This window comes from Callorhinus ursinus, unplaced genomic scaffold, assembly GCF_003265705.2.
Source record: "Callorhinus ursinus isolate GAN/ISIS: 27379988/994484 unplaced genomic scaffold, GSC_fseal_2.0 scaffold72, whole genome shotgun sequence".
Classification (NCBI taxonomy): Eukaryota; Metazoa; Chordata; class Mammalia; order Carnivora; family Otariidae; genus Callorhinus; species Callorhinus ursinus.
Window position 1 is genome coordinate 5772721 of NW_027397134.1, and position 12738 is coordinate 5785458.

The 12738-nt window shown below is 40.1% G+C and overlaps 2 protein-coding genes across 11 annotated transcripts in view; one reads left to right on the top strand and one right to left on the bottom strand.

Annotated features, from left to right (window-relative positions):
• The window catches only part of DEPDC5 (DEP domain containing 5, GATOR1 subcomplex subunit), a 122003-nt gene that overhangs the window by 4305 nt on the left and 104960 nt on the right, over positions 1 to 12738 (top strand). For all 10 annotated transcript variants that reach the window (XR_012376442.1, XM_073886868.1, XM_025858126.2 and 7 more), the window contains exons 5-8: positions 789 to 874; positions 1540 to 1623; positions 2628 to 2677; positions 10948 to 11017. Coding sequence is in view for 9 of the 10 variants with exons in the window: in XM_073886868.1 (XP_073742969.1) it covers positions 789 to 874; positions 1540 to 1623; positions 2628 to 2677; positions 10948 to 11017 (290 nt within the window). In the remaining variant the exon portion in view is untranslated. The remainder of the gene's footprint in view (positions 1 to 788; positions 875 to 1539; positions 1624 to 2627; positions 2678 to 10947; positions 11018 to 12738) is intronic.
• Positions 10329 to 10715, bottom strand: LOC112813155 (large ribosomal subunit protein eL27-like). The gene has a single exon (XM_073886826.1). It carries the CDS (start codon positions 10713 to 10715, stop codon positions 10329 to 10331), a length of 387 nt encoding a protein of 128 aa, XP_073742927.1.

The following is a 12738-nucleotide window of genomic DNA, read 5'->3' on the forward strand; positions in this document are numbered from 1 at the left end:
GCACTGTACAGGGAGCTTTTTGTAATGTCTCTTTCTTTTTATCTTCCCACACAACACTTGATTGAGGGACGCACTTAGGGTCACCGAGGTGGATTGGCTTGCTCGATGTCAGTAAGTAGGGGAGCCAGAGCAGCCACTCTACTTACTCATTCTGGATCAGATCCTTTCTTTTTTCCTCTACTGAGTGTACCATGCTGTTCAAGGAACCGAAATGTTAATTGATAGCAAATAAGGTAATTCCTTAAATAGTACTTAAAAGAAAATTCTGGTTTCTCTAAAAGATTGTGATGTCCGCTACTTTTATAATTCAGTATGATGTGAAAGCACTTTATAAAACCCAAATCCTAAGAGTTTCCTCCTTCCCCTCACCACCCGATCTCCTGCCATCTGGTATGTTTCTTACTTACCAGATGTAAGGGCTCATTGAAAAGTTTGTTTCTCCCTTAACTACTTCAGCTACTTTCATTCCAAACAAGAAATGATCTCCTTCCTTTTCTGAATTTTCACGGTTCTTTGAACTTTTTAATGTTGCTCCTTAATTTCTTTATTTTTCCTCTCTCTCTCTCTCTCTCATTTTTTAATTGCTGAAGGCTCAGGTCTTATTTCACCAGCTTGTTTCACCTAAAAAGCAGAGCATTCTAAGCTTTAAGGTGCTGGAAGGCAGAGACTGTTTCTTGCCCATGGCCAAGGATCATTTGTGTTGCTTGTCAAATGACTATTTATAGATTAGAATATATTTACCTGCTTTTTCGGAATATGTTATCTGATCCAGATTTCTTCTGTTTCAGAAACTATTAGTGTGGACCAGACTGTGACTCAAGTGTTCCGACTAAGACCTTATCAAGATGTTTATGTGAATGTTGTAGACCCTAAGGTATGTCTTTGTTCTGGACTTGAATATCTTTTGGGAATGATTAATACTGTTCCTAAAAGGTTAGGTCTCTAAGGAAATAGTGAGTTATTTAAGTATAGTGTTGGACTATTAAATATGTGGTCATATATAGGTCACTTAGATTATAGGTATTACATAGGTTGCATTTAAAGCCCTCACCCTTTTTTAAAAGCTTTCCTAAAAAGATTCTGTGTATATAGGTACGTGTCAAGCTCAATGTAAAAATTTCTATTAAAATACTATAATTTCTTTAGGTGTTCTCATTTTTTTTCTGAGTTGAGAAATGGTGCTATAATAGGTAAAAATCATTGTCTAAAAGATATCATTGACATTATCTAGAAAAATAAAGCACAGAGCTCAATGTCCTATGTATGTGACAGAATCAAGACTAAACACAGAATTATTACTTTGGTACTCTTTGCACTTAGTCATGGTCCAGCTGCTGTAGCATCTGTTGTAGACTTATCATCTGTACTCAAAAGCCTTTTCTGGCAGGATGAAATGCTGTGTATCAGTGTTCTGTTATCAAATGTTCTTCTAGTAGTTTTCTTGTTTGCTAAAAGGTTTCTCCATGGTGAGTTTGCATTATCTTAAGACGAAGAATGGCAGAGTAACGCAGAGAGATTATATTTGATTATCCCTTTTAGGATGTGACCCTTGACCTAGTGGAATTAACCTTTAAGGATCAATATATTGGCCGTGGGGATATGTGGCGACTAAAGAAAAGTTTGGTAAGATGTGATTAAAAAAAAAAAGTCTGTTACTTTTCCTGTTATATTAATCCATTTTCCTTGTAGAGATTTAGTAGGGAGAAGGGTATAAAATCATTTCTAATTCCAGCATCACAGAGAATTATTGTAAACCCTTTGTGTATCTTCTTCCATTCTCTTTGTAGTTTTTTTGAGCTTTGTTTTGCTTGTTTATAGATTTTTTACTACACATTTTTGGTTTGAATGGGAAATTATAATATTATTTTACATTTGAATGGAACTTTAGCTTTCACGTGTTCATGTCACCTCCCCGTGGACAGGTATTTATTACTCTTCATTTATGTGAAAATTGAGATTGAGAGGATAAGCAATTAATTACTCAAGACTAAAAAACTATAGTCAGCGGTTGACATCGGACTAGAACCCAGATCTTGTTGCTTACCAGTTAGACTGCTTTTTGCTGTACCCTCCTCCTATTTTCCTGATTTATTTATTTTGAATTAACATTTTCTATTTAAAATGACCAGTTCATTGTGAGCTGGTGCTGAAAATTTTTCTTATTGGGCATTTTGAGCATTATGGAGCAAAAAATTGTAGGTAGACTTTCCATACAGTGAATATTTTCAGAAAAAAATATGTTTGCTCATTTTGTATTGGTTGGGGGAGTGTTCCATTCTATAAAATGAGAGCTAAAATGAGAAATAAATGTTGTGTAATTAAATGAGTATGTAAATATAGACATGTATGCAAATGTATATGAAGATAAGCATGTTAGTGAAGCTGGGCACTTATTTTCCATCTGGTCTTTATTATTGTCTATACTTGTCACACTCTTAAGAACCTACTGTTATACCTGCCCCAGCAGGTTTGCCTATGGGATAAATCTATTACTCCCTTGTTACTTGAACCTTGGGTTGTTAGAAGAAATTAGAAAGGCAGGAGCCTTTCTTTGTGACCTTTTATGTCCTTGATGTGTTGTTGAATCTCATATTCTCTCTCTCTGTCTGTCTCTCTATCTTCCTTAGGTCAGCACATGTGCCTATATCACTCAGAAGGTGGAATTTGCTGGCATCAGGTAGACATTACATCACTCTTGACTTACCAGCTAATACCTGGGAGTAGGATCTAGTGCAGTAACTGGGCTACACACAGCATTTGAGGCATGTGGATGTACATATAATAAAATATACGATAGGTTAAAAGGTTAGAGTGTAATAAAAATAAATAAATAAATAAATAAATAAATAAATAAATAAATAAAAGGTTAGATTGTTGTTGCTAAAACAAACCAAAAAAATCCCAAAATGCACTGTAGTAGTTTTAAGATGAGTGGTTGTTGCTGAAGCCACATGGTATTCTGTAACAAAGGAAGTATAGCTTCATAATTTTAGAACTAGAAAAAGCCTTAGATGAATGTATTTAATCAAACCTTCTCATTTTACAGATTGAGAAACATACTTGGAGATACAAAATGACTAGCCCAGTAGTTCCTGATTTGCTGCCTTTTTAACCATATTGTACTGCCTTTAATTTATTAAATAATTCCTAAATTTCAGTTTGTAAAGAAGAGAGAGAAAGGGACTTTTTGAAAGCCCTTTTAATTCAAAAAGCACAATGTCCACGGAGTAAAGCCATCAAACAGTACAAAAAGGTGTATTATGAAAAACAAATCCTCCTTAGAAGAAATGGTTTCTTACCTGAAATTTATTATGTATAACACAAACATGTTTATATCTGGTTGACTCACCCTTTTTTTTTTTTTAAGCTTTTATTTATTTATTTTAGAGAGAGAGCTCACGAGTGAGCGAGTGGGGGCAGGAGAGGGAGCGAGAGAATATCGAGGAGAGTCCATGCTGAGCATGGAGCCCAAAGTGGGACTTGATCCCAGGCCCCCAAGACCATGACCTGAGCCAGAATCAAGAGTCAGACACTCAACCAACTGAGCCACCCAGGTGCTCCTGGTAGACTCACTTTTAATGGCACTAGGATTGACCGGTGGGTTCCAGTGAGGTAGTCTGGTCCTCCATTATGAAGTTCCCCATCAACTTTTCACCTAATGGTTTCACCCATTGATGATTGTTGCAAGATGGTGATTTTCTAATTCAGTCATTTTTCCTACCTTTATTAGCCAGAATCCTTTTTTTTTAAGATTTATTTATTTATTTATTTGAGAGAGAGAGAGAGAGAGAGAGAGAGCGTACAAGCACCCAGAGGGAGAAGGAGGGGAAGAAGCAGACTCCCCGCCGAGCAGGGAGCCCGATGTGTGGGACTCAATCCCAGGACTCTGGGATCATGACCCTAGCCAAAGGCAGATGCTAAACTGACTGAGCCACCCAGGCGCCCCCAGAATCCTTTCTGTAAAGAACATTTCATCATCAACTAGGGCAAATTGGTTAATCTGAACTATTGATCCTAAAGGAAAGAAAGATAAAGGATTAGTTTTTTTCCCAAAAAAAGGGGATGGTTTAAAAATTGGAGGGTCAAGATTCTTTGAGAAATTTTAGTAAAAGATTTTAAAGCACAGCCCAAGAAGTGACTAAGCTCGAGCAAAATAAGAAACGCAACCTAGATTCATGCTTTCCAGTACAACTTGGTCTCTCCGAGGTGGTGGGCCAGGAGTCAGGAAACCTATAATCTACTCCTGCACTGCCAGTGATTAGCGGGGGTGATGTTGGGCAGGTCAGGGAGACTCTGTGTCTACTCCTCTGCAAAATGAAATGATTGGTTTAGAATCTTTTTCTGTAAAGGACCAGAAAGTAAATATTTTACACTTTGGGCCACATGGGTCTCAGGTCTTTGTTGCAAATTTTTTGTTTTTCATTTTTTTTTTCAACATTTAAAAATATAAAATCCAGGGATGCCTGGGTGGCCCAGTTAGTTAAGCGTCTGCCTTCAGCTCAGGTCATGATCCCAGGCTCCTGGGATCGAGTCCCACATCAGGCTCCCTGCTCAGCGGGGAGCCTGCTTCTCCCTCTCCCTCTGTCTGCTGCTCCCCCTGCTTGTGCTCTCTCTGACAAATAAATAAAACCTTAAAAAAAAGTTATATATATATATTTATAAAATCCATTCTTAGCTGTGAGCCACATAAAAATAGGAGATGGGCTGGATTTGGCCTGCAGGCTATAGTTAGCTGAGCCCTGGTTTAGAAACCCACTCAGATACCTTTCATTCTTAAATTTCTTGTTTTTCTGTGCAAGTGCCCATATCCACATGGTACCAGATACAGAAATGAAAACCCTGACATAATGTCAGGTTTAGACTTTTAAAGATCTCTCCTAATTATTTTACTCATTCATAGTTAAATGTAAACCACAGTCTTTTACTATTTCTCCAGAAGACTATTAACACTGAATCAAAAGTCACTTTCCTTCCTACAAGGAGGTATGCAAATTAAAAAAAAAAGAAAGAAAGAAAGAAAGAAAAAGCTGCTCTGGGCCTCACATAACAAAAGATAGTCGTTATTTACATAAAGTCATAATTATTTTTTCTGTAATTTAGCCTCTTTATCTGGTAATTTAATTAATACTTAAGGACATATGAGACACTTTCATTACCTTGAGACCTTGCCTTTGAAACATCGTTTTTCCTTCAAAGGTAAACATTTTTATTTTCTCTGACTAAAGTCCCAATGTATTCTTCAAAATGTTAAAAATAAACCCTGCAATCAGTATTTTAAAAAAATTAAAGAAAAATTTAAAAGATAAATATTGTACTAAAATCCTATCTCCTAAAAATTAGCATTTTGCTTTTTTTAAAATATGGAACTTAGAAACCTAGTCTGTTTGATTTCATCATGAAGAGATCTCATTTTTCCAGATAATTTTGGGACTGCTAACTAGCTAAGGTTTCTGTTTTTTTTTTTTTTTAAGGTTTCTGTTTTTACTTAAAAAATTTTTTTTTCTGACTCACACTCCAGAGGGAGAAACACTCAATAATTTCTGGCCTTCACTTCTCAGCTGTCCAGAAGCAGACAGACCAGTGTGGAGAGTCACAGTTACAGCCCCTTGAAATATCCAGTTTGGGTGTTTTCCTGGTAAATCTGCTGTACCGCAGTAGATCTTCTGGGATCTTCTCTGACTTGAGTCTGATTCTGTGGTGGCCGTTCTCTTAGAATGTCTTTACTAATATAGAATTCGTACTAAGTGCCACTTGTTTATCACATGCTAGATACTAGGCATATGCTAAGTATTTTTATTTATAATACATGCTCAATGTAGACAGTTTTGAAAAATAGAATAAAGGGCGCCTGGGTGGCTCAGTTGGTTAAGCGACTGCCTTCGGCTCAGGTCATGATCCTGGAGTCCCGGGATCGAGTCCCACATCCGGCTCCCTGCTCAGCGGGAAGTCTGCTTCTCCCTCTGACCTTCCCGCCTCTCATGCTCTGTCTCTCTCTCATTCTCTCTCTCAAATAAATAAATAAAATCTTAGGGGGCGCCTGGGTGGCTCAGTTGGTTAAGCACTGCCTTCGGCTCAGGTCATGATCCTGGAGTCCCGGGATCGAGTCCCACATCGGGCTCCCTGCTCAGCAGGGAGTCTGCTTCTCCCTCTGACCCTCTTCCCTCTCGTGTTCTCTATCTCTCATTCTCTCTCTCTCAAATAAATAAATAAAATCTTTGAAAAAAAAAACCAAATAAATAAAATCTTAAAAAAAAATAGAATAAAGAAGCAGGAAAAAGAAACGTAACATTACTACTCAGAATCAATCACTATTAACATTTTGACACAGTTCTGCCAAAATATTCTGTCTTCCTCTCCCCACCTTTTGGCTTGAGACCATATAGTATACATGATGTTATATACTGTCCCCCCCCAAAAAAAAACCCAAACCCAAAAACTTTGTTTTCATATTTGAAAAAAAAATCAATTACTCTAGAAAATTTGGGTAATATAGAGTATAAAGAAGAAAACATGGGGCCCCTAGATCTCTCAGTCGGTTATGTTTCTGCCTTCAGCTCAGGCCCTGATCCCAGGGTTCTTAGATTGGCCCATGTCTGCTTCTCCCTCTCCCTCTGCCCCCCCCACTCATGCTTGCTCGAGTTCATTCTCAAATAAATAAATAAAATCTTTAAAAAAAACAGAAGAAGAAAACTTAAAGTGGAATATAAGCCAACTGTGTACAGATAACTACTATTAAATTTTAGTGTGACCTTTCAGTATTTCCTTTTTTTTCTTTTATTTTTTTAAAAGATTTACTTAATTTATTTGAGAGAGAGAGAGTGCACAAGTGAGAGGCTGAGAGGCAGAGGGAGAAGCAGTGGGAAAAGCAGACTCCCCACTGAGCAGGGAGCCTGATGCAGGGTTAGATCCCAGGACCCTGAGATCATGACCTGAGCCAAAGGCAGGCGCCTAACTGACTGATCCACCCAGGTGCCCCTCTTTTCTTTCTTTCTTAAAAAAAATCTTTTTTTCAAGATTTTATTTATTTATTTGACAGAGACACAGTGAGAGAAGGAACACAAGCAGGGGGAGTGGGAGAGGGAGAAGCAGGCTCCCCCGACGCAGGGCTTGAACCCAAGATCCCGGGATCATGACCTGAGCCAAAGGCAGACGCTTAACGACTGAGCCACCCAGGCACCCCCCCCATTTTTTAAATTTTTAATTAAGTAATCTCCATACCCAAAGTGGGGCTTGAACTCACAACCCAGAGATCAAGAGTCGCGTGCCCTACTCTCTGAGTCAGGCACCCCTCAGTGTTTTATTTTCATACATACACGCACATGCATGTATTTTTATATAGGTGATAATGTGTGTACTATTTTGTATTCTTTTTTCCCCACTTAAAACCTTATAAAGTCCTTGTAAACATGATTTTAATGGTTCCATGATACTCTTTTGTCTGGATACATCATAATTTACTTAACCTGTCTGCCATTGCTGGACATTCAGGTTGTTCAAAGGTGTGTTACACAGATAACACTACAGTGAACATACTTTGCATTTATTTTAACTTCACATTCACAGAATGATGAAATTTAGTTGTAAAGGATAGTGGAGATCACTGATCCCCAACAGCTCACTCCATAGAAAAGGGAGGGAAAGTACCTGCCCAAGCTTCTACATAAATCAAGGGCTAGTGCCCCCCAGGTCACCTTCATCCTCAGGGCTTGGCAGTGTGCCATTCTGCCTCTTGTAGGAAGCCATGTGTGCTCCTGGGCTCTGTCCTGGGCGATAATAGATTTTGCGTTTGCATCAATCAGTGGCAGTTTTTCTTCCCTTGAACCAGCAGAAAAGAGAAGAGAAGTTACCTCAGGGCCATTCTCAGTTCCTGTTTGGCTAAGGGCAGATGTTAGGTTTAGGAGCAAAGGTCAAGATTGCATTTTCTGTGTGAATGTGTTTTATAAAAGGACCATTTACATTGGAATAATAACTTTCACAGTTCACCAAGTCCTCTCATTTACAGTATCTCACTGCATCTTTTCAAGAGCTGTAGAAGATGGATGGGCAGGGTTCTTAATAACACATTTAGTGATTTTTGAAAAACTGGCTCAGAAAGATTGTGGCTTGGGGCGCCTGGGTGGCTCAGTCAGTTAAGCGTCTGCCTTCAACTCAGGTCATGATCCTGGGGTCCTGGGATCGAGCCCCATGTGGGGCTCCCTGCTCAGCGGGGAGCCTACTTCTCCCTCTGCCGCTGCCCATGCTTGTGCTCTCTCTCTCTTGCTCTCTGTCAAATAAATAAGTAAAATCTTAAGAAAAAGAAGGAAAGATTGTGGCTTGACCTCCACAGGGAGTGGAGGGGCTGGAATCTAAGCCCAAATTTTGTAACACTACTAGCAGAAGTTGGTGAGTTAGTGTGGTAACAACCAGCTCATGTTAGAGGCCTGGTTAATCCGGTATTTCATAGCCTGTATGCGGAGTACTTTCTGCTAATAGAGCTCAGAGATCATGGGAACCTTGAAACCTTCCTTATGTTAAAGAAACCGAAGTCCCTTCTCAGATAAGCTTGCAGCAGTTGTCTACTCACAGACACACTTGGGCAAAGGAATACCAAGAGGCACCCCTTTTGGTGAAAGCAGAGTTGGGAAGCGTATTTAAAAGAACATGGGCTTGGTCCAGCTTTCTTCATTTTACAGATGGGAGGGAGAGCCAGCGAGGCTGACTGATTGTCTAGTGTTTCTCAGGTAGCCTGAGCTGTGACTCATGGTATACAGCATTTTCCTTGCTTTGATTTTATCTTTTCTTCTTTTTTATGAGGACTGATTGCTTAGGGCCAGGCAGGAATTTGCACTGGGGTTGGTAGAAGAGAAGGACTTGAGTGGTTGGTTGATGGATGATTACAAGGTTCTCAGATAACAGCTATCCCTTTCTCTCCAGGATAGCATTTTTTTTTAAGATTTTATTTATTTACTTGAGAGAGAGAGACAGAAATAGTGAGAGAGAGAGCATGAGCAGTGAGGAGAGGGAGAAGCAGACTTCCCAAGCAGGGAGCCTGACAGAGGATTCAATCCCAGGACCTCAGGATCATGACCTGAGCCGAAGGCAGACACTTCACCAACTGAGTCACCCAGGCGTCCCTCTCCGGGATAGGATTTTGTGTTAATATTTACCATTGTTGGGATGCCTGGGTGGCTCAGTCGGTGAAGTGTCTGCCTTCGGCTCAGGTCATGATCCCGGGGTCCTGGGAGCGAGTCCTGCGTTGGGCTCCTTGCTCAGCAGGGAGCCTGCTTCTCCCTCTGCCTGGTGCTCTCTTGTGCTCTCTGGCAAACAAATAAATAAAATCTTTAAAAAAGAAATACTTACCATTGTTAGAGTTCTTGCTAATACAGGTAGCTACTAGTACTCTTAACTCTGGCACCTCCTATCCCAGTGCTATCCTGAATAGTTTCCCCACAGTATCTGGTTTAATTCTCTGAGCAGCTCTATAAAGTAGTTGTCATTATTTCCTTTTCTAAGATAATGGTGCTGGGCCTCAGAGTTATTTCCCCATGGCCATTCAACTAGTTAAGGGACACTCAGAACTGAGATTCCTGCCAAGACTAGTTCTACTCAAGGCTGATCAGCTCAGAAGGCCAATGCTCTTTGAACTGTGCTATCCAATTTACACCCTTAATAAGTTGCAGAGGAAAAGACATTAAGCCCCCAGAGTGCAATACCAAGTTGCCATGAAAACTTTTCAGCAGAATGGCCTCCACTGAACAGGGACTCTGTCCCATGCTTCCTGATTGCTTGTCTTCTAATCCTGATACTAAGATGGATTTTGTTTCTGTTGAAACTTAGCATATCAGGGGCACCTGGGTGGCTCAGTCATTAAGCGTCTGCCTTCAGGTCAGGTCATGATCCCAGGGTCCTGGGATTGAGCCCCGCATCGGGCTCCCTGCTCCACGGGAAGCCTGCTTCTCCCTCTCCCACTCCCCCTGCTTGTGTTCCTTTCTCACTGTGTCTGTCTCTGTCAAATAAAAAAAAAAAAAAAGTAAAAATAAAAATAAACCTTAAAAAAAAAAAACTTATCAAAGATGGGACGAGCAAAAGTGTTCGTCAGTTCTTCCTAACTATTTTTGTGACATGGACCCTTTTGAGATTTGACAAAAACTAAATCTCTGCCCAGAAAACTGCATGATTTCAGAGGATTTATGGATGTCCCAAAGCCCTTCCTGATACTTGCATGTTGCTGATGGACTCCCAGATTAAGAACTGTCATAAAATTCAGTATACTCTGAGATTTTTGTTTGTTTGTTTGTTTTGGTATTTTTAATGACAAAACAGACCTAAAACTGCAGCTTGTGGAAGAACTACTTGCTCTTGCCAGTCTTGAACCTCTCCTCGAACTTGACCTTGGCCTCTCCTCGGGCCTTGCGTTTAAGAGCAGGGTCTCTGAAGACATCCTTGTTGAGGACAGTTTTGTCCAAGGGGATATCCACAGAGAACCTTGTGGGCTTGAGGTGATTGTAGTTACAAACTTTCGCAAAAGACTTGATCTTTGACCTCTTGGTGATTTTCTTTTTGCTTCTGGTATAGCTGTGACTGCAGGAAAAGCGGTCAATTCCAGCCACCAGAGCATGGCTGTAGGGACAATCTGAGGTGCCATCTTGAATGTTCTTCATGATGACCACTTTGTGTCTGGAGTAGCATCTGGCCAGGACCAGCACCACCTGCCCGGGTTTCATGAACTTGCCCATCTTGACACCAGCCACCCCAGCCTATAGCTGAAAGGAAGAAAGGGCACTTCCGCTCCATTCTGAGAATTCTTTATGTTGTATAATCTGTTCATGGCATTCTCTCTGGAAATCCTGTAACTAGGCAGGTCATATGGGGATAAGTATTAGAGTACAGTGAGCCACCCTGAAGTCATCCCTGTTTCTTTGTGTTTTATGTAGGACTTGCAATAACCCTTGTGTGTATATTTTTCAGGGCACAGGCTGGTGAGCTGTGGGTCAAGAATGAGAAGGTCATGTGTGGTTATATCAGCGAAGATACCAGGGTGAGATTGATAAAATGCCTTTTGGTTTTGTTTCTTCATACCATTATGTCTGAGTCCTGAAACCAAAAACAAATCAGAAACAAGTAAAAACATGATAATTTCCTGATGGGTACTGTTTACCCAGGTAGAGAATATTGTAGTATTGTCAAGGACTCCTGGAATTCTAATGTTTTATAGTTGGATCTCTCCAGTTTGGGGTCAGTTTTTTGTTTTATCTTCTTTTTTATAATTTTTATTTATTTTGGAGAGAGAGAGAGCAAGCACAAGGAGGGGAGAGGGAAAAACAGACATCCCGTTGAGCAGGGAGCCTAATGCAGGACTCAATCCTAGGACCCTGGGATCATGACCTGAGTCAAAGGCAGATGCTTAATTGACTGAGCCACCCAGGCACCCCTTTGTTTTCTCTTCTAAAAGAGGTCTAAACATGGAAATATAGTAACTAGTGCTTGCAGTCTTCGATGCTTGCTAATACATAGCAGAAGTTAAACTCAGTTGAAGACTCTGGTTGGTAAACATCAACAGGGACTTTTGCAAAGGAATTTCCTTCTTTGGCTCTCTATTCCAATTGGAAAAATCCAAACTGAACAGCTGTAAACATTACCCATGCTGGTGAAACCCCTTGTCTGCTCTTCCTTGTTCTCATCCCGTGCCTCCTTTGAGAGCAGTGGTTTGAATTGAGGATGATCTTGCCTCCACTGAGGTCTTTTGTCAATGTCTGGAGACATTTTTATGTGTCACAGCCAGGATTTTGTGAAGAAGGTTGGTAAACATGATACAGTATATATGACAGATCTCCAGAACAAAGAATTACCTGGTCCAAAATCGCAGTGATGTGATGGTGGGGGGGCTGTCTCACACATTATGGGATGTTTAACAGCATCCCTAGCTTTTACCCTGGGAGTCGTGACAACCAGAAATGTGTCCAGGTATTACCAAGTGCCCCCTGGAGGAGCAAAATTGCTTCTGGTTGAGAACCAGTGCCTTTATAGGAACCACTATCTGAATTCTATTTTTGTGTTTTTTTCTTGTTTACATAGTGTTAATACATATGTATTTTACCCTAAACTGTATTATTTGTTTTGCTTATTTTTGAGCCCTATTAAGGTTTTAGGTAGCTTTTTTGTACCTAATACTATATATATATAAATATATAGATATATATTTTTCTGTTTTTGTTTTTTTATTTATTTTTTAAATAATTTTTTATTGTTATGTTAATCACCATTACATCATTAGTTTTTGATGTAGTGTTCCATGAGTCATTGTTTGTGCATAACACCCAGTGCTCCACGCAGAATGTGCCCTCTTTAATACCCATCACCAGGCTAACCCATCCCCCCTACCTGCCTCCCCTCTAGAACCCTCAGTTTGTTTTTCAGAGTCCATCGTCTCTAATGGTTTGTCTCCCCCTCCGACTTACTCCCCTTCATTCTTCCCCTCCTGCTATCTTCTTCTTTTTTTTTCTTAACATATATTGCATTATTTGTTTCAGAAGTACAGATCCGTGATTCATCAGTCTTGTACAATATATATATATATTTTTAAGATTTATTTATTTGAGAGAGCGAGCGAGCACAGGTGTGTGAACAGGGGGAGGGGCAAAGGGAGAGAGAGAGGAAGAGAATCTCAAGCAGACTCCACTGAGCACAGAACCAGATGCAGGGCTTGATCTCACAATCCTGAATATATGACCTGAGCTGAAATCAAGAGTTGGACACTTA

What these genes read in the sequence shown, in the direction of transcription:
- LOC112813155 (XM_073886826.1), bottom strand. Translation starts at nt 10,715, where the DNA reads ATGGGCAAGTTCATGAAACCCGGGCAGGTGGTGCTGGTCCTGGCCAGA.